Source organism: Diorhabda sublineata, chromosome 1 (assembly GCF_026230105.1).
Source record: "Diorhabda sublineata isolate icDioSubl1.1 chromosome 1, icDioSubl1.1, whole genome shotgun sequence".
Lineage (NCBI taxonomy): Eukaryota > Metazoa > Arthropoda > Insecta > Coleoptera > Chrysomelidae > Diorhabda > Diorhabda sublineata.
The window spans coordinates 35,002,952-35,026,320 of NC_079474.1; the positions used below are offsets into that span (position 1 = coordinate 35,002,952).

The window sequence follows — 23,369 nt, forward strand, 5'->3', positions numbered from 1 at the left end:
TCTTGGTTGATTGAAATTCAACAATTATACTAAAATTATTTATTTTATAATTATAAACTCAGAAGACAAGTTTTAGTTTATTAATAAGGCTAAAATAAAACTCAAAACATATATATATATATATATATATATATATATATATATATATATATATATATATATATATATATATTCGAAATATAATATAATTAAATAAAATGTTTGGTGTCGTTTATATCCGGCAGCCATCTTGTGAAACGTTTTATATGATGTGGGAATTAATGAATTGTCTTTGATTTGAAGGCACTAGATCTTGAAACGGGTCCATACACATTAGACACAACTGTATTAAATTATTTGGTACAATTATATTGTACTGTAAGTCGCCTATCATATAACTACACAGATCCATATAAAATAATAATTTTCACCCTATTACTTTAAAGGTTGGTAGAAGATAGGTCGACAGATTTACGCGTGACGTCATCTATTGAAATCCGACAAATGAAAACTAACAAAAAAACACCACCTTAGAATGAAAAACCGACTTAAAAAGTGGATATAAAGCAAGACTTAAGCACAAATCAAACGTAATTACTGCTTAATTTACAGATCTTTTTCAATAACTGACGTGAGACTTCTCCCTTTCGTCTGTTGCATCCATGATATCGTGTAACCTATCTTCTACCAACCTTGGGTTAAGTTAATATTAATTTAAAAGGATATTGAAACAATACGGTAACGTTGTAAACGGAAGTAAGAACCTCGATGGCCGACGGCGATGATTAATAAAGATATACCTACTCTTGTAATTGTTAATTTATAACAGAAAATTAACGTACATTGAAATAATCATGGTTTTTAATTGTATCAGCATTTTTTGAAGATTTAACGTAAAATACAATTTATATTAAATGTTTGAAGGGATAGTTTAATAATCATTTTTAGTTTTTATAGAAAATTAGAGTGTTCACGTGTATCTACAGCTAACGCGCATGATTGAAAATTAACGTTTCGTTGCAAGATGGCTTCATTTGAATTCAATCAGTTTCTGTGTGAATTAAACAATTGTTTCATTTCATTTAAATATTATTATTCGATATTTAGTTTTGAAATGCGGATAATCGCGAGTTTGTTTGCTAAAACATTAAACAATTGTTTCTTCATTTAATATAATATTGAATTAAAAAATGATTATCGAAAGTGTAACGTTTTGTGTAGTACCTTGAAACATCGTGAACCAGTGCAAAGATGGATGCCTATGAACAACGCGTTATCGTATTTTTTTCATACAAAGTGATAAATTTTTTTAAAATTGTTTTATTATATATAAAACTTTAGAAAACAATGAAAAAATACAAATTTTATGACTTTGGAGTTATTCTACAGCATCTAATATCTGTGTATATATTTCGTGGGTTTTCTCGAACCGTTAGGAGGTTAGAAAGTTTTGCGCTTGTTTGTAGTCGTCGCGACGCCTCTCTACGATGCCTCAGTGCCCTAAAAGATTGTTGCCAGTAGCGCTGTGCGCGGTTATAACGAAACTGGTCTCTCAAATTACGTGCACCTTGGCTTGGAACAGAAAAAAAAAACGTATTCACGTCAACAGTTTCAAATTTATCATTGGGTAAGTTTTTTAGTTCTATACATATTTTGATGGTGTCTCTACTATATTTTGTATCGAAAAAAATAAATAGAATATTTGTATACATAATATACGGAGTGTTTTTTGTTAGTAGTACAAAATAAATATACAAATTGAATGAAAAAAGCGTGATAGTGCATAACCTCAAATAAACAATTTATTTGAGGTTATTTACTAAATGAAAACTCAAATCTTCTATTTATTTCTACAGGGTTGATAAAATAAATTATTATTTACAGGATTGTATTCATGAAATTGATATTTTTAAATTCAACACATTCATTTAAGTTTTTTACTTAAATCTTATATTATTAATGTTTTTTTTGTTTATATTTATGAAAATATTATATTAGACAATATTTATAGGAAATTTTACGATTTATATTTATAATAAATGTATGTATATAGCAGTAGACTTACGTAAAAACGAAAACAAACTCAAACTAATTCCCTTGGCGTAGTTCTAGTGGACTAGTAAATTTCGAGGACTGTTTTGACATAGTTATTTCTGATTTACGACCACTATCTTAATTTGTTCGAGATAAAATCGTTCACTTTTTTGGGTAAATATCTGCAGATACAACAAACTTTGGTAATATTTCATTTTTAATGATATCGCTTGTAAGAAAAAGTGGATATTTTGGCAGAAATTCAGTTCCAGATCTTAACCCAACTATAAATTTCGAAACGTCGACTATATCTGTATAATTATAATACCAATAGTGTTCTCTATAACCAAAAACAACTTACAGGGTGATTCGTATTCAAGAATATTAGAATAATTACTTTTTCACTCAATTTTGGCATACGTGGGGGCACATAGGCCTCCAGATAGGCCTAGACCTACTTAACATCACCAAAGATCGATGTCGTTTAAGAAGCCGATCAGGCACTTTGATGTCATTAGGCAAATTGTCTCATTTTGAATACCCGAAATCAGTTTATTTCACTCTTGAGCCACTTCAGCACAATGTAACGCCGAAAGTATCTAGTAATAGACAATTTCTGCCAAGAAACTCTTGTCCAGTTATGGCTACCCGATAATAGATGAATCCACCCGCTAGCCGGTGCCGTTAAATGGCGTGCAGATGTGTACCCGTCAAACATACCGTGTACCCGACGAAACATAAAAAATAATTTCTTCTTCTAAAATGATTCCGTCAGTTGGAAGTGGACAGAGCTCGTTAATATTCAGTGGGGGTGCCTCAGACTCATTTGACTGAATCAAATTGATGAAATCCTCCATTTTGTGATTGAATAAAAATGTTTGTGTCTAGTTTATTGAACTATAAAGTTGTAACTATGCAGGTGAAACCTTAAAAAGTTAATATAACGAGTGGGAAGCTCGTATTTCAAACTGAAATAACCAACCATCAGTTATATAGAGCATTTTGAGTTGAAACATACGACGCGTCCATCGTGATTCCTCGAATTTAGAACGAACGGGGAAAAATGTCTCGCAAAACACGTAAACAAGATTTATTATTTTTATGATGTATAAAAAAAAGTGAAACGAAAACTTTTTATTATAAACTGTCTCGAAAACACAGAGGCGGTGGAAATTTGAAACGTGAAATGGGTATGTGTGTACAGTTTTTTAAATATACTTTCAAATATTTATAAAAAACAAAAATTCTAAAAACTGTTTCCAATTATCTTGAAATCAGAGAAAATTTGGAAACTTTTCATTACTTTACTAGTTTCCCTGTATCTAGATGGTAGATTTTTCAGCTTACTTTGCCTAAAAAGATATTTTCACTCTGGATCTCTTTGTACTTCCCCCAAAATACGTATCCCCCCTAGATTAAGTACCTCGACCTAAACGGTTCAGAATATTGAGGCTCATTAAACCTTAATCTCCCCAAACATTGTTTTGCACCCTTTAGTTGATTTTTCCGAGTAAAATTATTTTCTAGTAATGAAATTTTCCCAACAATATAACATGAAAAACAATTAAATGGCATTTAATTTAGCAACAACCTATATACCTGGTATTTTCTACCTTTCTGAGGTTAGAAAATGAGATTAACACGGATAAAAGTGAGGTTAGATCGATTTTATCACAGAAAACCTACTCAAATTCATACAATTACAACTTCGTTAATAAAATAATAATCGTTCCACCCCTGACGGACCGATACCCGACCCAGGGAAGTCCAAGTCTCCTTTATAATTTTCTTAATGTCGTAATTTAGCATAAGATTAAATTAATCCTCCCCGATATAACTGGTACACGTTTTAGGAAAAGTCTATATACCTGCGTCCCTTTACTTTCCATAAAATTGAGATAGATAAAAGTAGGGTTAGATTAATTTCGCTTATATCAACACCATTTTTAACCTAACCTAACCCCAAAAGACCTACCCCGTAAAATTTACGAGTTACGTACTTTATATGTAGATTCTAAATATTGCAGAATTACGATTAGAATATGCCTAGATGTTTTTTTTTTCTGTTAGTATATTCTAAATATGCGTTTTTGACATTAAATAGTCACGTGACCTCACCTCCTAATACCAGAGATTAATGCCTTGTTGATATTGAACATATTCATCACCCTATATATGTGTCCTCGCATTTAAGAATACTTAATATAAGTAGAAATTTCTCCGAACAAATTCCTGAATAAAAAAAAATATCGTTCCACCCTGACGGACCGTTACCCGATCCTGGTAGTTTAAAATTACAATTCCAAGTCTCTTTCTGAATGTCTTGATAGCATACAATTAAATTAATTAGTATCTGGTGCACATATTAGAAAAAACCAATATACCTGCCTACCTTATCGTTTCGTATTCACACGAACTTTGGCGGCGAAGCGAGCGTTTTCAAACGTCTAGATTTCTGTGGAGCTACGTTGCTCATAGAGACTCGACACGCGCGGCGTAGTTTAATTTTTAGTTTTTCACATATTTGTCTCATTCAAATCTGGCCAATAAAACAAAGATTTTTGAACGATCTGTTTATTTTTTGGGATTGTTTTACTTATTTGTTTAAGGGAATTCGTGTTTTCTTTTTTTCGTGGCCAAAAATTAAGGCCAACCCTGTAGTATGACGAAATTAAAAAAGCGATCAATTTTTAGTAAAAAATCGAGTAAATCAAACGTTTATCCACTTCGTAAATCTAATTTTTTTCTTCTTAATCTATTAACCTAATCATATTTTTTTCAAGTTTTTTTTTCATGCTCCGTTTCCTTTGAAATGAGAGGTGGTCCTGCCGTAGCGGCTGCTTGTCGCCATGAGTCATAGTTGGGGGTATTCGGGGGCAGCGGCCGTCTTATTTCTGGGAATCGTCGTCAGCAGATTTATCGCGCCCGCCTCCTCTACTTTACCACCTCAAGTAAAAGTAGGTAAGTTTATACAGGGACGACAATAAAAAAATTTGTTTCTTGATAAATCGGTTCAAAAATTGAAAATTCACAGCAAATTACTTTTAGAATTATTATTAGCCCGTTTTCAATTGTTATTCAAATTGCTAAGTCATGAATAATATATGGAAAGACTCGTTAAGAAGTTTGAAATAATCGGAACATTCAAAAGAGAGTTAAAACTTCGTCTCAAACACAATTAAGAATGTTGATTGCAGAAAAAAAAATCTTCATATTTTCTCACTGTTTTTTTTAAAACAACAACTCGCTATTTGTTTGTGGAATAAAACAAAGCAGCGTTTATAACGGCAATAAGATAAATCAGTGTCTATTTAGACAATTACAAACTGTATATACGAGGGTTGTTTAAAAAGTTGAGTATCAAAAATAAATTTAAGAATATCTTAATAACGACGCATTTATACGATTATCAGATACAAATTGAGTGTCCAAAATGGCTGACATTATAGTGAAAATATCTCAACGCATGCGTAAATATATATAATTTATCAATGTTGAAGTTTTCAGGTTGAGGTACGAAACTTTTCGGACAACCCTCGTGTATTTAATTTAATATTTCTTATGATGATTTTTTTACACTTTTATTATAATGTATATAGAGTGTCCCAATTTCCAAAAATTAAATCGTAGTTTATTTTGTTGCTATATACGTGATTCAATTTTTTTTCAAATATTTTATGATGGAATTAAATTGATCCACATTTGTTTTTTATTCGTGCTACAAAATTTTAAAATTCACCGATTTGGTCTAATATATATTATTGTTCAATTAGCTCTATAAAAATTAATCTAAAGGATTAAGATTTGGGGAAATCGGTGGTTCTCTTTTACACATTTTTTAAATTAAATTAACCATATTGAACGATTTTTCTAAAATAACTAACACAAATTTCTGTTTCGCTTTTTTCACTAGTAGTATAGTTTGAAAATTGAAGTTAAACTATAAAACTTGGTCTTTAAAGTGAGGTTATGTGTACAAAACATGATAATATACGATTGTGATTGATTATTGTATGGAAAAAGTTTTAATTTTTTTCAATATGTGATTTTTTCTTAGTATTTCTTGTGATTTTTTTTATTTTCCACTCCATTTCCACGATTTCCAGTAAAACTTTTCACCTCCTCATTTATTTTCTTTGAAATCGTCACGAGATTAACACATTTCTCAGGAATTCGATAAGAATTTTACAACATGTGATTTTCTTAGTATTTCTTGTGATTTTTTCTTATTTACCACTCCATTTCCACGATTTTCAATAAAACCTTCCACGACCTCAACGATAATCCTTATTCTAGACCATCGATACGTGATTTGAAAATCTATTCACGTAAAATATAACAGCTCAGCATTTTTTCATCCTCTATCACGTTTCCGAGGAATTAAAAAAAAAAAAAAATTCCAGGTGCTATTTTCACCGAAGACGAGAAGAACGGCCCCAACGAACTAGCTTTCAAATACGCCATCAATAAAATCAACAAAGACAAAACTTTGCTACCGTACACGTCACTCGTCTATGACATTCAATATGTTCCTCGAGACGACAGCTTCCACGCCAGCAAAAAAGGTGAGTCGAAAACCACAATTATACTACGAGGGTCTTTTAAAAAGTTTCTTTCAAATAATCAACAGATAGTGAACACGTGAAGCACACAGTGTTGCCATACTTAATTCACCAATCTTCATTAATCAATTATTGCTATATAACATAAACCAAAATAAACAGAAGTTATAAAAAGGTTTTTTTGAAGTGAAAATTTGATAAAAACAATAAAAACTTCGAAATATATTTAAACGTTAAAAGTTTTATAAGAAACACAAACGACGATCAACTGAACAACGGCAGGAAACAGATAGTGAACACGTGACTCTACGCAGTGTTGCCAGATTTATAATTCAAAAAGGGTTTTTTGAAGTAAATTCCTGATATAATCGTAGAAAACAAAACTTAGGAAAACAACAAATACAGTTTAAAAGGAATTAACGGACCAAAATGTAAGAAAAATCACGTGAAATATGATCAAGGAGAAGAGATAATGGGACTTGTTGTTTGTTCGAAACTTAAAGGTTATAAATAGGTTAAATTTGAATGTAATTAAGCAATTAATATCTGTATATTGAATTTTTGATTATAAATAGAACTTTTCGTACACGATTTTGGTGGCAAGGTTTTCTTTTCAGCTTGTCAATTGGTCCAATACGGCGTTTACGCAATTTTTGGTCCTTCGGATCCCCTACTTGGATCTCACATACATTCTGTTTGCGACGCATTGGATATACCTCATCTGGAGGCTCGGCTCGACGTCGAAAGTGACGTTCGAGAATTTTCTATAAATTTACATCCTACGCAACATTTGCTCAACGCCGCTTTCCAAGACGTCATGACGTTCTTGAATTGGACAAGAATAGCGATAATATACGAAAAAGAATATGGTGAGAAACTCTCATACGGGGTGTAATAAAAAAAATAAGTCTTTTATTTTATTAGAAATCCAATCGATCTAATTTGAAGTCTGAGAAAGAAAATTTAGTGTTAAAACGTTTTTTTTTTGAGAATTATACGTTTTGGAAAATTTTTTTATAATACAATTTTTATTTTTTCATCATATTTTATTCAATTTTTGAAATCTGCTTCATTTCTACTTTTAAACAGTAACAAAGTTGTTATATTATCATCTTAAACAAATTTAATGTTTTATGAGATACTTTATAATTTTTTTCAACTTAACAAGCTGGAAGTAGTTCAAACTAGTTATTTCCAGTTTAAACCTGATTTTTTACAGATTAAAAACAATGTTGAATAACAAATATTAGTATGATCAAACTTACCGTAGAAAAAAATCGTCTTGTTATCGATGCAATTCACCACTACAGCCAACTATGTATTTAAATCACCCTATTGATGATAACAGTCCATTTATCACCATCACTTAAAGTCTATCACCACAGCACTTAATTCAATTTATTTACTTTACGGGAAAATTAAGACCGAAGATTTTGTTAACACACCGTATATAATAAAAACAGTACGAATTACAGTATTTAATTGATAGTTTGAAGATCTTACGTCATTTAGTTTACTACATTTTAGTAAAATCGTTGTTTATTCACCATATTTTTTTACACACCCCGTATTTGAATTATTAATTAACGACACCTTAACGTAACCGAATAATCTGGAATAATATTAATACTAATTACCTGAACAAACGTAATTAATGAAAAAAAATAATTAGTCACTATAACCTCACTTGTATTTCGTACGTTCTGGAATCTTCTAAAACGCCGCCATATTGAGCACGAATCATTATGACGTGGATAACCCATTTACTCTCTTGACAAATCTCACTGCAATATATTTTTTGTTGTTTTCGTCAAAACGAATAAAAATTTATAATTAGATATTTTTTAATCTTAAAATCTGGACTCTACGGTTATTTTTGTAGCGGTTTTCGTTCTGAGTGGTTGGCGGATCTGCTTGTGTCATTCTGTGCTGTCATTTTGACTTACCTTACATCACATCACGTGATACTATACACATAAATCGTGTTGGTCTGAGTTTGTTTATATTAGAACACCAAAATCACATCAAAAACAAAATATTTTTCTAACAGAGTACATTAATTATGCGTACAAATAACTTAAACTGATCCTGTGTTTGATACATTTATGGGGATTTGTTGGTTACATTGAGTTCGCGCGCGTTTATTTCATTGGCTAATATCTCAATATGGCAGCTTTCAGAAGTTATCTCATTTGTTGTGGGCGGTAACACTCCATATTTATCTATTTATATCATTTTTTTTTGTTGCTTTTTAGACTTCTTATTTAGTATGACTAAAAGTTTTGGTTCAGTTAATATTTTAATATTCAATAAAAATATTTCTGGAATACACAACGCGAATTCTTAATCGTCGTAGAATCGTTTTTAAACATCCTATTCCAGGTCTTTTGAAGCTTCGTGAATTGGTTAAGTCTCCACAGAATAACGGTTTGGAGATTTTCTTAAGACAGTCAAATCCGGATTCGTATCAGGACGTTTTAAAAGAAGTTAAGGATAAGGAAATACGTAATATTGTCATCGATACCAAACCTGGGAATTTACAACTATTCCTAAAAGGGGTAAGTATAAAAATGAGTTTGTATATACGAGGTGGTGTCAGAAAATAATATTATGAGTTTGGTAACCACGTCAAATGCTTTGTTTATATTATATTTATATATAATTTACTAGAAAAATTATGTTTTGTTTTAGTTAGGGATACTATAATTACAAAGAAAGATTAGTTAATTTGTTATTCGCTAATTTTTATCTGATTTTGTGATACAATTGCGTCCGATTTTTTAATTTGTTGTCTTTTACTATAATCATCATGTTTTCAATTAAATTCGTTCAAGAGGATAGAAATCTGGATCACTGGGAGGTCTGTTAACGTTGTAAATATTAAATGAAGTCATCGTTATAATTACTTCCCACATCTCTCAAGAACCATTTTTTAAATGTAATATTTTCATTTTCTAAACGTTTAGGGGAAATTTGTTTATGGATCCTGATATTTTTAAGTTTCTATTTTTATTATTTTCCAAAATGTATAAACTCAAATTTGATTCTAATAATATATTTACGATATTTCGATTTTGTTATCTTGTATATCAGAAATCGTCTGGTGGTGGTGTTTATTTTTTTCTTAAAAGAAGAAGACTTTCTAAGTTTTTTCTTCAAAAGTAGACTCGATTTTTTTCATTATTTCAGTCTGTCTGATTTTTTGAGTGAAGTCGAGTTTAGTGCCCTGTATCTCGGAAATTAATCGTCTAGTGGTGGTGTTTATTTTTTTCTTAAAAGAAGAAGACTTTCTAAGTTTTTTCTTTAAAACTAGACTCGATTTTTTTCATTATTTCAGCCTGATTTTTTGAGTGAAGTCGAGTTTAGTGCCCTGTATCTCGGAAATTAATCGTCTGGTGGTGGTGTCTATTTTTTTCTTAAAAGAAGAAGACTTTCTAAGTTTTTTCTTCGAAAGTAGACTCGATTTTTTTCATTATTTCAGTCTGTCTGATTTTTTGAGTGAAGTCGAGTTTAGTGCCCTGTATCTCGGAAATTAATCGTCTAGTGGTGGTGTCTATTTTTTTCTTAAAAGAAGAAGACTTTCTAAGTTTTTTCTTTAAAACTAGACTCGATTTTTTCCATTATTTCAGCCTGTATGATTTTTTGAGTGAAGTCGAGTTTAGTGCCCTGTATCTCGGAAATTAATCGTCTAGTGGTGGTGTTTATTTTTTTCTTAAAAGAAGAAGACTTTCTAAGTTTTTTCTTTAAAACTAGACTCGATTTTTTTCATTATTTCAGCCTGTATGATTTTTTGAGTGAAGTCGAATTTTGTGCCCTGTATCTCGGAAATTAATCGTCTGGTGGTGGTGTCTATTTTTTTCTTAAAAGAAGAAGACTTTCTAAGTTTTTTCTTCGAAAGTAGACTCGATTTTTTTCATTATTTCAGTCTGTCTGATTTTTTGAGTGAAGTCGAGTTTAGTGCCCTGTATCTCGGAAATTAATCGTCTAGTGGTGGTGTTTATTTTTTTCTTAAAAGAAGAAGACTTTCTAAGTTTTTTCTTTAAAACTAGACTCGATTTTTTTCATTATTTCAGTCTGTCTGATTTTTTGAGTGAAGTCGAGTTTAGTGCCCTGTATCTCGGAAATTAATCGTCTGGTGGTGGTGTCTATTTTTTTCTTAAAAGAAGAAGACTTTCTAAGTTTTTTCTTCGAAAGTAGACTCGATTTTTTTCATTATTTCAGTCTGTCTGATTTTTTGAGTGAAGTCGAGTTTAGTGCCCTGTATCTCGGAAATTAATCGTCTAGTGGTGGTGTCTATTTTTTTCTTAAAAGAAGAAGACTTTCTAAGTTTTTTCTTTAAAACTAGACTCGATTTTTTCCATTATTTCAGCCTGTATGATTTTTTGAGTGAAGTCGAGTTTAGTGCCCTGTATCTCGGAAATTAATCGTCTAGTGGTGGTGTTTATTTTTTTCTTAAAAGAAGAAGACTTTCTAAGTTTTTTCTTTAAAACTAGACTCGATTTTTTTCATTATTTCAGCCTGTATGATTTTTTGAGTGAAGTCGAATTTTGTGCCCTGTATCTCGGAAATTAATCGTCTTGTGGTGGTGTCTATTTTTTTCTTGAAAGAAGAAGACTCTTAGTTTTCTCTTCAAAAGTAGATTCGATTTTTTTCATTATTTCAGTCTGTCTGATTTTTTGAGTGAAGTCGAGTTTAGTGCCCTGTATCTCGGAAATTAATCGTCTAGTGGTGGTGTTTATTTTTTTCTTAAAAGAAGAAGACTTTCTAAGTTTTTTCTTTAAAACTAGACTCGATTTTTTTCATTATTTCAGTCTGTCTGATTTTTTGAGTGAAGTCGAGTTTAGTGCCCTGTATCTCGGAAATTAATCGTCTAGTGGTGGTGTTTATTTTTTTCTTAAAAGAAGAAGACTTTCTAAGTTTTTTCTTTAAAACTAGACTCGATTTTTTTCATTATTTCAGCCTGTATGATTTTTTGAGTGAAGTCGAATTTAGTGCCCTATATCTCTGAAATTAATCGTCACGTGACGATTTCCATTTTTTCTCTAAAAATGTAAATAGATCCACTAATTGAACCCAATTTTCCGGATTATTTTCGTGTACAGAAAGATACGAGGGTGCATTGATTCTTATTATAAGAAATATTACAACAAAAAATTTTTCATCATCCTAATCCCCAAAAAAACATCAAAACTGACACTCATATGTGTCGAATCCGTATTATTTACCATGCAGAGGAGCAATTCCTATATCAGAGCTCAATCCAACAAACCGTCCTTTTATTAAAATTTTCCTCATCCCACCAATTCTATCCAACGAATTTCTTTCTGTCCCTCCGTATTATTTATAAATCTATGCACTACGAAAACCAATAGTCTTCGGTTCCTTTTTGCAGATATTAAAACTGCAAATGAACGATTACAAATATCATTATCTTTTCACGACTTTCGATATGGAAACTTTCGATTTAGAAGATTTCAAATACAACTTCGTTAATATAACCGCCTTTCGAATAGTCGATACCGAGGACATTTCCGTCAAGGAAATCCTGCGAAGCATGTCGAAAAGTCAGTTTAATAGAGACTTGCGACTTTTAAATTCTACTTTCATCCAAGTAAGTATTATTCCGCATCTAATTTCATTATAAAACTATTGGATTCGCACCCGTATATTCATTTGTTTGGCGAAATAATCTGTTTTGATTGGTTATTGGTACAGAAACATTGTATTTACCCTCGTATATTAACTGAAAAATAATCCCTTTAACCCACAATCAAATTTTTTATTATCGAATGATTTGATTCATCCCTGTATTTTATCTTGTTTTCTAAAAACAAAATTTTACCCCCGTAGCATTTAATCTTATTTTATTTTTACAGGAACATTCAATTGCCACCTCGTATAATAACTTGTTTTGTTTTCGTAACATTAAATTTTTATAAAATTATTTGATTTGTCCTCGTATATCGTCTTGTTCGAAAAAAATAATTTGTCTTGTCTTTGATTTCATTTTATTTTCATGTAACTATTAGATTCTTCCTCGTATATCAACTCAGTAACAATTAATTTTTATTAAACTATTTTACTAGTCCCCGTATATTTGATTTTCACTTAAACAGTTTTTTCACTTTTTTCTTCTTATCCGGATTTATTTTTGTAAAACAATTTAATTCATTCACGAATTAATCAGTTTTTTATTATTAAACCGTTTTTTTTTGACTAGACAACTATTTGGTTCAACCTCGTATTCATCAATTATTCACTGTGTTGTTTAATTTCACGTTATTGTTATATGAACTATTTGATTCACCCCTATATTGCGAAAACTAAGTTGATAGTAGTTCAAAGACTCGTACGTTTCACAACAACCCATAAAAACTTTACCATCTCGCATACTACTTTTTATTTTATTTCTTACAATTCGAAAATAATCTCATTTCTTGTTATTGGCGAATCGAGACATCGTTCGTTTTTATTTTCTTTCCAGATATTAAAACAAATTTCAAATTTAAAATCTTTTGTCATTTCTGTTAAAGTTAGAATCTTTTTTTTTTTTCTTTTCCTAATTGACCAATCAAAAGGTCTACAGTATTGAATTTGGAATCGGAGTAGGCCAAGTTTTATCATAAATCTCGAGTCAAATTTTCGCAGCACGGAGTAGCAGTAGGAACGTCAATTAGATTTCGTGTGACCGGATCGATTTGTTCCCCTTTAATTGATTGAGTTATAACTTAAACGGTAGTCGAACATGCATTCGGTAAATTCTCAATGAAAAACGATGTTAATTTACAAGATTACGGACGACTTGACTCGATACAGAGGTTATGTTATCGTAACTTTGAAGTTTGTGGTTGTAATTGACCGTTAATGACGTTCTACACTAAAATTAACTTCATGGTTTCTAATAGATAAATATGCGACGGAATGATTAGAATTTCGATACACAGGAAATTAATAATTCGATATTGAAATTAAATTAACGACGTTCCTTCATTACTTTCTTTATATTGGAAAGGGGGCGTTAATGTAAATTATAATATGTAAATTATAATTTCGAAATTATTACCTTTAGAACGTAAATCTGAATTATTTTAATTGGGGAGTATTTTTTCAGTTTAATATCGATTAATACAATCGAATTATTCGATAAATTCGTTAAATAAAATAGTGAATTGAATTTATGTTAACTAAAGTTGCAACAATCATTTTAACGTACTTCGCGACTGGAAATTATTGAAAAAAATTTATGCTTATGCTATAGGGTCTCGATATCGAACTTCCGGCCACTAAAAATCCATAAAAAACTGTTTTTAGTAGTGTTAATCAAATATTTCTCTAATATTGCTTGTTTTTTTTTCCAGTATCGATAATGTAGCTGATTAATTTCTTGTTTTGTTGGTTAGAATTGTAAAAAATTCATGTCTAAAGAGAATTTTGGAATTTTTTGTAGTTCTGAATTCGTATATCAAAATATTCTTTTCGTCGAGACGAAATTTGAATATTTGTCTTAATTTGTTTGTTTTTTGTTTTGTATCGTAATGTAGCTGATTAATTTCTTGTTTTGTTCGTTAGATCTTAAAAAAATATATTCCTATATCAAAATTCTTTTACTTCGACACGAAATTTGCTTGTTTTTTTGTACCAATAATGTAGCTTATTAATTTCTTGTTTTGCTTGTTATATTCAAAATAGCAGGTGTTGATCGCGACGGGGCAAATAATTAGATGTTTACACAGGACCGCATTCAGTATCGATTTGAAATAGTTGCAAAATTCGTAAAAATTGTTTTCTTAAGTTGACCAACATTATTTTATGCTTCATTATTTTATATTTTCGATTATTATGATACGAGGGGTATAAGAAATTGATATTTTTCGTTGTATATACGTATTTAAGTTAAATTCTTATTAACATTTCTAAATTCTGAAAAAAATACGTTAATAGTACATCCAGGGGTTTTAAATATATCGTTCTCGTTTAAATACGAGGGCTATTCAGAAAGTAATAAACCGGTTTGTGTTTACATAGAAAACCGTGCCTTATAATTGAGTGGATTTTGAATTACTTTGCGAAAATCGTTTATTTTTTGAATGATCCTCGTATTTGATTAAAAAAAATATTAAAACCACTCGATTTGTCTTGGAATTTAAAAACGTCCTGTGGAATCTTTTTTCTCGGTTAAACGAGACTGTTAGCGCCGAATTCGTCTTCTTTTTTTTTTCATCTATTTTCTACAGGCAGAAGCCGCTTTGATATACGATTCGGTTTTTGTGTTCGCTATCGGGCTCCAGACGCTCGAACAGTCGCACACTCTAAAACTGTCAAATTTATCTTGCGACAAAGAACAACCTTGGGACGGAGGACTCAGTCTCATCAACTATATTAATTCGGTAAGTTATTTAAACGATATAAAAAAACTGGTTTTTTCTTTATTATCGCGAGGAACCCACTAGCAACACGCCACCCCACGCCACGTTTTTCCATTTAATTCAATTGTCTGCGATTAATCTTGAGAATTTTGAATCGTCTCACGTTGGATGGCGTGGCGTGTGGTGGTCGTAGACAATTGAATTAAATTGAAAAACATATACGAAACGTGGCGTGGAGTGGCGTGTTGCTAGTGGGTTCTGACCATTAGAATGAACTTTTTTATACGTTTATTTCTTTTTTCATATATCAAAAAGCAACAAATTCTACCCAAATTTCTCAACTGTTTCGATCAATTTGAATGATTTTTTTTCTATTTCTGTTATTTATATTGGGACATCCTGTGTATATGGGATTTTTTATAGCTTGTTTGTTACCTCTTATTCCCTTTTGCGGAAGCTGGTGTACAAATTTATGTCCAATATCCTCTATCCACGTCGTTTGAGTCACCCTTAGTGATATTAAAAAACGATATTTATTACATAACCTCAAAATCGTATTCACCCTCGAAATCGTATTTCTTGAAAGTATTCTCCAGTCGGCGAAATTTAAAATGCACAAAAGAAAGTTGAAAATAGTTTTTTTTTAACTTTTATCATTTCACAACAAACGTCTTATACAGGGTAATCCACATTTGATTGTATATCACCCTGTATAATTATTTTCTCGAACGGTAACTGTTTATTACAGGTAGAATTAAAGGGTTTGAGCGGGCCTATTGAATTTAAAGAAGGGCGTCGCATTAAATTCAAATTAGACTTGCTTAAATTGAAGCAACCTGCTTTAGTGAAAGTCGGCGAATGGCAGCCGGTTACGGGGGTCAATATAACGGACAGAGCCGCTTTTTTCGATTCAGGAACAATGAATTTCACTCTTGTAGTTACCACAATTTTGGTAAGTACAGTGAAATTTATCGAAATATAATCAGTTAAATATATGTTTTTATTATTTTTTTTCAATTTTCCACAGTTTAAATCGTTTTATTTAAATCGTTTTATTTAAATCTTCGTGTAAAAAATCGTAACCTAAAAAAACTCTCGTATCTATTATAAATTTAAATGACTGCGGCGTTGCCAAGTTAAAATTATGTTTGACGATTCAAATTCTATTTCGACTAATAAATTTCAAATTCTTATTTTTTTTTATTTATTTGTATTAAGGAAACTCCGTACGTAATGATGCACACTACTAACAATTATACGGGAAATAATCGATTCTACGGATTTTGTATCGATATTTTGGATCGAATATCTCAAGAAGTAGGATTCGATTATTTACTCGATTTAGTACCTGATCGAAAATATGGAGCGAGAGATCCCAGTACTGGTCTTTGGAATGGTATGGTATTGCAGCTAATGCAACACGTACGTAAAGAATCAACAAATAATATAATTATTTATTAATTGTTTATTATGTTTGGTACACACCTCGTATAACGAATATTCCCTGTACGTTTTCCGGCTGTAAACGATTTCGTTAACCAATCAATCATCGTCTTCGTTTGGGTTTAAACCGTAATTAAGATTTCTGGCACTGGAGTAGATAAATTTTAGAAAAAAAAAATGGATTTGGGGTAAAAATTCGACAGAAGTATCCCTCTTTGATAATTAATCTTATTTCACGTCAATCATTCAATGATTAATATATCTTTGCTAAAAAAATGTGTTCGCATGAAATGATTAAACGAATTTCACTATTTTTTGTTTAATATCACGTAATGAATTTTTTATTTTGTGTCTCGATACTTTCTTTTTCATTTCTACCCCTAAAATAATCATCAAAACTCGTAAGTTTAATAAAATGATTTAGTAAATCTCATGTTCAATAAAAAAATCTGACAACAACGCAATCGTCTAGATTAAATGACATTGAACTCTTGTTATTCAATATTTCACTGAAACTATTCAACCAAAAAAAAATGATAATTTTATGAAAAACGAAATAAAAAAAATATTTGAAAGCGAATTTTCTACAACACTTATGACAATTGTAATATTGTTTTTTTAAATAAAAGTTCTCTCCGGAAATAACCTATAATCAAACGTCATTTTTAATTTCTAACCTATATTCAAATGTCATTACTTAAAACTAGAATTTCACTGTTTTTTGTCTAATATCACGTAAAGGATTTTTTTATTTTGTGCCTTGATACTTTTTTTCATTTCTCCCCCAAAATAATCATCAAAACTCGTACAAGTTATAATAAAATCATTAATAAATCTCATGTTCAATAAGAAAATCTGACAACAACGCAATCGTCTACTTTAAATGACATTGAAATCTCGTTGTTATACGAAATTTGACCAAAACTATTCAACCAAAAAAAAATATAATTTTATAAGACAAAATAAAAAAAATATTTGAAATCGAATTTTTTACTACACTTATAAAAATTGTAATATTGTTTTTTTAAATAGAAATTCTCACCGGAAATAACCTATAATCAAACGTCATTTTTAATTTCTAACCTATATTCAAATGTCATTTCTCAAAACTAGAATTTCAGTATTTTTGTCTAATATCACTCAAAGGGTTTTTTTATTTTGTGCTTTGATACTTTTTTTTTCATTTCTCTCTCAAATCATCAAAACTCGTATAAGATATAATAAAAATTAATAAATCTCATGTTCAATAAGAAAATCTGACAACAACGCAATCGTCTACTTTAAATGACATTGAAATCTCGTTGTTATACGAAATTTGACCAAAACTATTCAACCAAAAAAAAAAAAATATAATTTTATAAGACAAAATAAAAAAAATATTTGAAATCGAATTTTTTACTACACTTATAAAAATTGTAATATTGTTTTTTTAAATAGAAATTCTCACCGGAAATAACCTATAATCAAACGTCATTTTTAATTTCTAACCTATATTCAAATGTCATTTCTCAAAACTAGAATTTCAGTATTTTTGTCTAATATCACTCAAAGGGTTTTTTTATTTTGTGCTTTGATACTTTTTTTTTCATTTCTCCCTCAAATCATCAAAACTCGTACAAGATATAATAAAAATTAGTAAATCTCACGTCAATAAGAAAATCTGACAACAATGCAATCCTCTACTTTAAATGACATGAAAATTTCGTTGTTATACGAAATTTGACCGAAACTATTCAACCAAAAAAAAATGATGTTATAAAAGACGAAATAAAAAAAAATATTTAAATAAAATATGGAATATGGGGTTTTTCAAATAAATTTTCCTTTTCTTTCTAATGTTTGCTCGGTGGTTTTTGATAAACAGAAAGCTGACTTGGCGGTGGGATCGATGACGATCAACTATGCCAGAGAGAGCGTTATAGACTTCACGAAACCCTTCATGAATCTTGGCATCAGCATTCTATTCAAGGTAAGAGCAAATAAAAAGGTTCTGGGTCAGTGTGTTACTGGGCTAGGGAGGAATTCAAAAGGATGTGCATATACGAGGAACGTTCAATAATAGAACTTCGATTATTTAATAAAATAAATTTTCGTTTACGTTAAATTTAAATTGATTCACTACTTTCTGATATATTTGAGGTTATGTATAAATTAAACGAGCCTTATATACAGGGGGCACAGTATTTTTATGTTGGGGAAATTTTTAAAATATGAATGTTTTTTTTTGAAATTCGTTTAGGTTCCAAAAAGTCAGCAAGCGAAGCTTTTCTCCTTCATGAATCCGTTAGCTACCCAGATTTGGTTGTACGTCCTTTCTGCGTACATTTTGGTATCGATAACGATGTTCGTTGTTGCCAGATTTTCACCGTGCGAATGGCAGAATCCTCATCCTTGCGAAATCGATAACGCATTAGTGAAAAATCAATTTTCTTTGGCGAATTCTTTTTGGTTCACCATTGGTACGCTAATGCAGCAAGGATCGGATTTGAACCCGAAGGTGAATTTTTGTCATGGAAACCTCGTTGTTTTTGTGGTTAAATTTTTTGAATTTGAAGGCAACTTCTACGAGGATCGTCGGCGGTATTTGGTGGTTTTTCACGTTAATTATTATTTCTTCGTATACGGCGAATTTGGCGGCGTTTCTAACAGTCGAACGTATGATTACTCCAATTGAAAACGCCGAAGATTTAGCTGGCCAAACGGAAATTTCGTACGGTACATTGGAGAGTGGTTCCACTATGACTTTTTTCAGGGTAAGTTCAAAACTGACGAGAATATTTTATTGAGTTGCGATTACGTCAAACCTAATCTATTTCTCAAGATCTAGGGAAATTGAAAAAATACATTGTTGCCGAACCTTGTTTCTATAAACATGTAAATTGTAGTGTTGCCAAATCCATTTTATCTACTAACAACTGGGTAAATAAGATACTTGTCATATAGAAATACGTGGATATCACAGTGTTGCCAAATTTATTCCCCCCAAAATCTGGAAAAATTGCCAGTTAGAAATACATACGTATTGCAGTGTTGCCAAATCTATTTTTCTCCCTAAAATCTGGAAAATAGAGAAATTTTCAATTAGATTTACTTGCAACTTGCGGTGCTGCCAAATCTCCATCCATCCATCCAAATTGTGATTCCGGAAAGAACACATCGAAATTACAGTGTTGCCAAATCGAACCATAATTCTAATACGAGGAATCGCTAAAAGAAATCACTTATATAATACAGTGTTGCCAAAATTAGTTTTTATGCGAAACGTGGTAATTTATAAAAGAATACGTATAAATTACAGAGTTGCCAAATTTAGTTAATTTCCCCTGATCTAAAGAAATGAAGAATTGCGATGTTGTCAAACGTAATTTGTCGCTGTTTCGGGGAAATTTACCCGAATAACGGGTATTCATTCTATTTTTCTCATATTTCGCTTGATTTCGTTGTAGGATTCGATGATCGAAACATACAAAAAAATGTGGCGATTTATGGAAAATCGAAAACCCTCCGTATTCGTTCCGACGTACGAAGAAGGTATCCAAAAAGTCCTCGACGGAAATTACGCTTTCCTAATGGAATCCACCATGTTGGATTACATTGTCCAACGTAATTGCAACCTGACCCAGATCGGAGCGCCCTTGGATTCCAAAGGTATCCGTTCAAATTCCCCCCTTCCCCCCCTCTACCCGTCTCTATGCGATAATTTTTCCGAATTTCCAGGATACGGTATAGCGACGCCGAAAGGTAGTCCTTGGCGGGACAGGATATCCTTGGCCATATTGGAACTCCAAGAGAAGGGCGAGATTCAGATGTTGTACGACAAATGGTGGAAAAAAAACGGCGACATCTGTCATCGAAACGTCAAAGGGAAAGAATCGAAAGCTAGTTCGTTGGGGGTGGATAATATCGGAGGGGTTTTTGTCGTGCTTTTATGCGGATTAACTTTCGCCGTTATTATCGCAATATTCGAATTTTGTTATAATTCCAAGAAGAACGCTTCGAACGATAAAGTAAGTACGAGAAAAAATTATATTTTTTTACCGTTTCCCGATCGAAAAAACAACTAATTCTCTAGCTACATACCGCAATGGGTATTGAATGACATTTATTCGCGAAAATCACGATACCGACGTAAAGAAGAAGAATTAGTGACTTTTTACATTATTGTGTACCCTTGAAGTCGAATTATCATTTAAAGAAAAAAATATTTCCCGTAATGTTATAGTAACAGTTACTACGTTACAAAGTTCCTCCCATCTCAACACTTATATAAATACCTCCGATTTAAATCACTTGTTGAATTAAAATTAACGTAAATTTCCCCTCCGAAACGTCGTAGCTTTTTCTACCCGACTGGTATATCCATTTTAGACGAAAGATTATTTTTAAATTTGCTTTTATTCCAAAAAAATCGCGATTATACATGGATTAGAACACGTGTTACTCTATCGAACTTCATTTGTCTTTCTACGAAATATATTCATACGCCAAGTCTAACAGTGTTGCCTAATTTATTATAAATTACGTCAAGGTTGTATATTTTGAACTATTATACGGTCGTAAGGACGTAAAACGTAAAATTTATGAAAAAAATTAATTTTTTTTAAATCACATGATAAAAGGATAATTTTTAATGGTGTTTTTCAATCAAGAAATCAAAACATGAGTTTTTTTATGCACATTTCACATCAATTTATATAATTACTGCAATTACGTCATCTTAAATCTTTAAATACCAAACTAAAGTAAATATTTCTGTGATATCTAACGTTTTATTAACGCCTGGCAACTTGACGTTGGATCAGCTGGATGTTTCCCCTTAATGCGTATCAATACACAATTTCGAAATCGCAGACGTCATTCTGATTATTCAATTATATTTTTATATTACAATTTTAATACGCTGATTTCCGGTGTTTCGACATCAAAAGTGCGTTTCTATTATTATTTTATAATCAATTTATTTGAACAGCAATTTAAATCTTCACATACCAAACTAAAATCACTAATCTAACATTTTATGAACGTTTGGCAACATCGGCGTCAGCTGTGCGTCATTTAATAAAAGTTTCAAGTTGACATCAGTTGCTATTAGATGGGTACACGTGCACGTCATTTGTTGCTTAGGCATCTTTTTCAATATTTTTTCTTATTTCACGTGAAAAATAAACACAGAAATAAAATTATATAACATCTCATTTAATTAGAGTAATAATTTATTTTATAATTACGTACGATTCAATTGACGTCAATTCAATTATTTTCAATATTTTAAATAAACAATTAGATTTTCCTATTGAAATTGATGGTAAAAAAAACATTTTTTCATAAAATTTTGTAACTAACGTATTTTATATACGGGGTCTGGTACGAAAACTCCTGATTGAAAGTAATAGCGGATACAAATATATTTGTATCCACCGTTATTTTTTTTTCAAACTTTTGCGCGACACCCTGTAAACTATTTGTTTTCACACACTTTTTTATTGAAAATGTCGTTTAAACTTTGGTTCGAGTTCGGGAATCGGTATTTCAGAGATCGGCTAGTGTGCCCCATCAATCCCTATGTTCCGAAATGAAGGGCGAATTCTGCTTCGCTCTGAAATGCGGAGGTTCGCGTCAACGGCCCGCTCTACGAAGAAAATGTTCGAAATGCATGTCGGACGTTTCTTACGTACCGGCGACGTTAGACGTTCCTCCACATCCTCCTCTACCTCCGGTGAGATCTATACCGAGAAATACGACGGAAAATCCATCGAAAATTTTTTAAAAATTTCCCAGACGGACCTGTTCGAATAATAAGCACATTCATAGTGACAATCTAGATGTTTTTAGATACAAAAAAAATGTTAAAACGAATAAAATGAATAAGTAATTTTTAAAAATGTCTTTTATTTCGTAAAAAAAATGAAATTTATTAGTCCTATACATTTCATTCGGTGTTTCGTAAATAAAATCTGTTTATAGAATAAAACTTCAAAATTTGAACAAAAAAAATAAGTCTGGCAACATCGTTTTGATTTATATACACACACGTCATAAAAATACACAATTATGACATTCGTAGTGTAACAAAATCTATTTATCAAAAGTGTGTGTGAAATCAATACTCGTGTATATATCAGGTAAGTTTATATTATAAACGTTGGTAGTCCTTTAGCATCTTTATTCGGGGTTGTCAAATTTATTGTGGTTTATATCGGAGAATATTTATAGCGAAATATTTTGTTTTTCATTCGACTTATTTACTAAATAAAAAATTAACAGTTATTTTCATATCTATTTGAATACCTTCGGTTCATATTGGTTAAACTAAATGTTATAACGGTCAATTTAAAATATCGCTTCGAACTAACTAGTGAGAAAAAAAATGATAACGTGGCAACGTTGTAAAATAATTGTTTACGCGAAGTTATATCTTTAAATACTTAAAATAGAAACCAATTTTATTTAATAATCTCTAAAATAAGAATATGAATAGTACGCCGATGATTACAGATAACACTATTTAATGATTTACGATATATATTTAGTTGGATAATTTCCTCTAAAAAACGATACTTTCTAATATAAGACAATTCGTTATTAATATATCATTTCGTATGAATAGTTATATAATATTTATCATCATTATTTCGTTTAATATAAATGATGATAGGGTTCATTAGAAAATATGCCAATAACTTGCGATTTATTCATATTAACCAACTATAAATGATGATTAATGATTTTAAAAATTCCTATAATCATTCACGAATGATACAAATATAATACCGAACATAATCAATAATTATATCAAATTTAATCATTCATCTTTACCAAACTTTCAAAAACGTGATTCTCAACGTCAGAATTAAGTTGGTAATACTTACACAAGTTGTCAGCTGACCGTGACGTTTTCCGCATCTAACTTCACGTTATATATTCACGCCCCTTCAATATACATTCGAAAATCGTACTTGAGAAGAAATAATTAGTGTAAAATATT

At 30.8% G+C, this 23,369-nt stretch overlaps 1 protein-coding gene across 5 annotated transcripts; it reads left to right on the plus strand.

The window, feature by feature from the left end:
• Nucleotides 1-758: 758 nt before the first annotated feature.
• Nucleotides 759-22,267, plus strand: LOC130450207 (glutamate receptor ionotropic, kainate 2-like). Of its 5 annotated transcripts, none has more exons than XM_056788480.1 (15): nt 759-1,606; nt 4,797-4,974; nt 6,417-6,578; nt 7,193-7,444; nt 8,958-9,133; nt 11,968-12,186; nt 14,810-14,962; nt 15,690-15,893; nt 16,160-16,363; nt 18,249-18,353; nt 18,624-18,881; nt 18,940-19,137; nt 19,831-20,032; nt 20,102-20,391; nt 21,918-22,267. In XM_056788480.1, exons 2-15 carry the CDS (start codon nt 4,863-4,865, stop codon nt 22,149-22,151), a joined length of 2,769 nt encoding a protein of 922 aa, XP_056644458.1. In that variant the 5' UTR covers nt 759-1,606; nt 4,797-4,862; the 3' UTR covers nt 22,152-22,267. The 5 variants fall into 5 exon arrangements, with proteins under 5 accessions (XP_056644458.1, XP_056644473.1, XP_056644481.1 ...); XM_056788488.1 differs by lacking the exon at nt 759-1,606 and adding an exon at nt 2,935-3,203; XM_056788495.1 differs by lacking the exon at nt 18,249-18,353.
• The last annotated feature ends 1,102 nt before the right edge of the window (nt 22,268-23,369 follow it).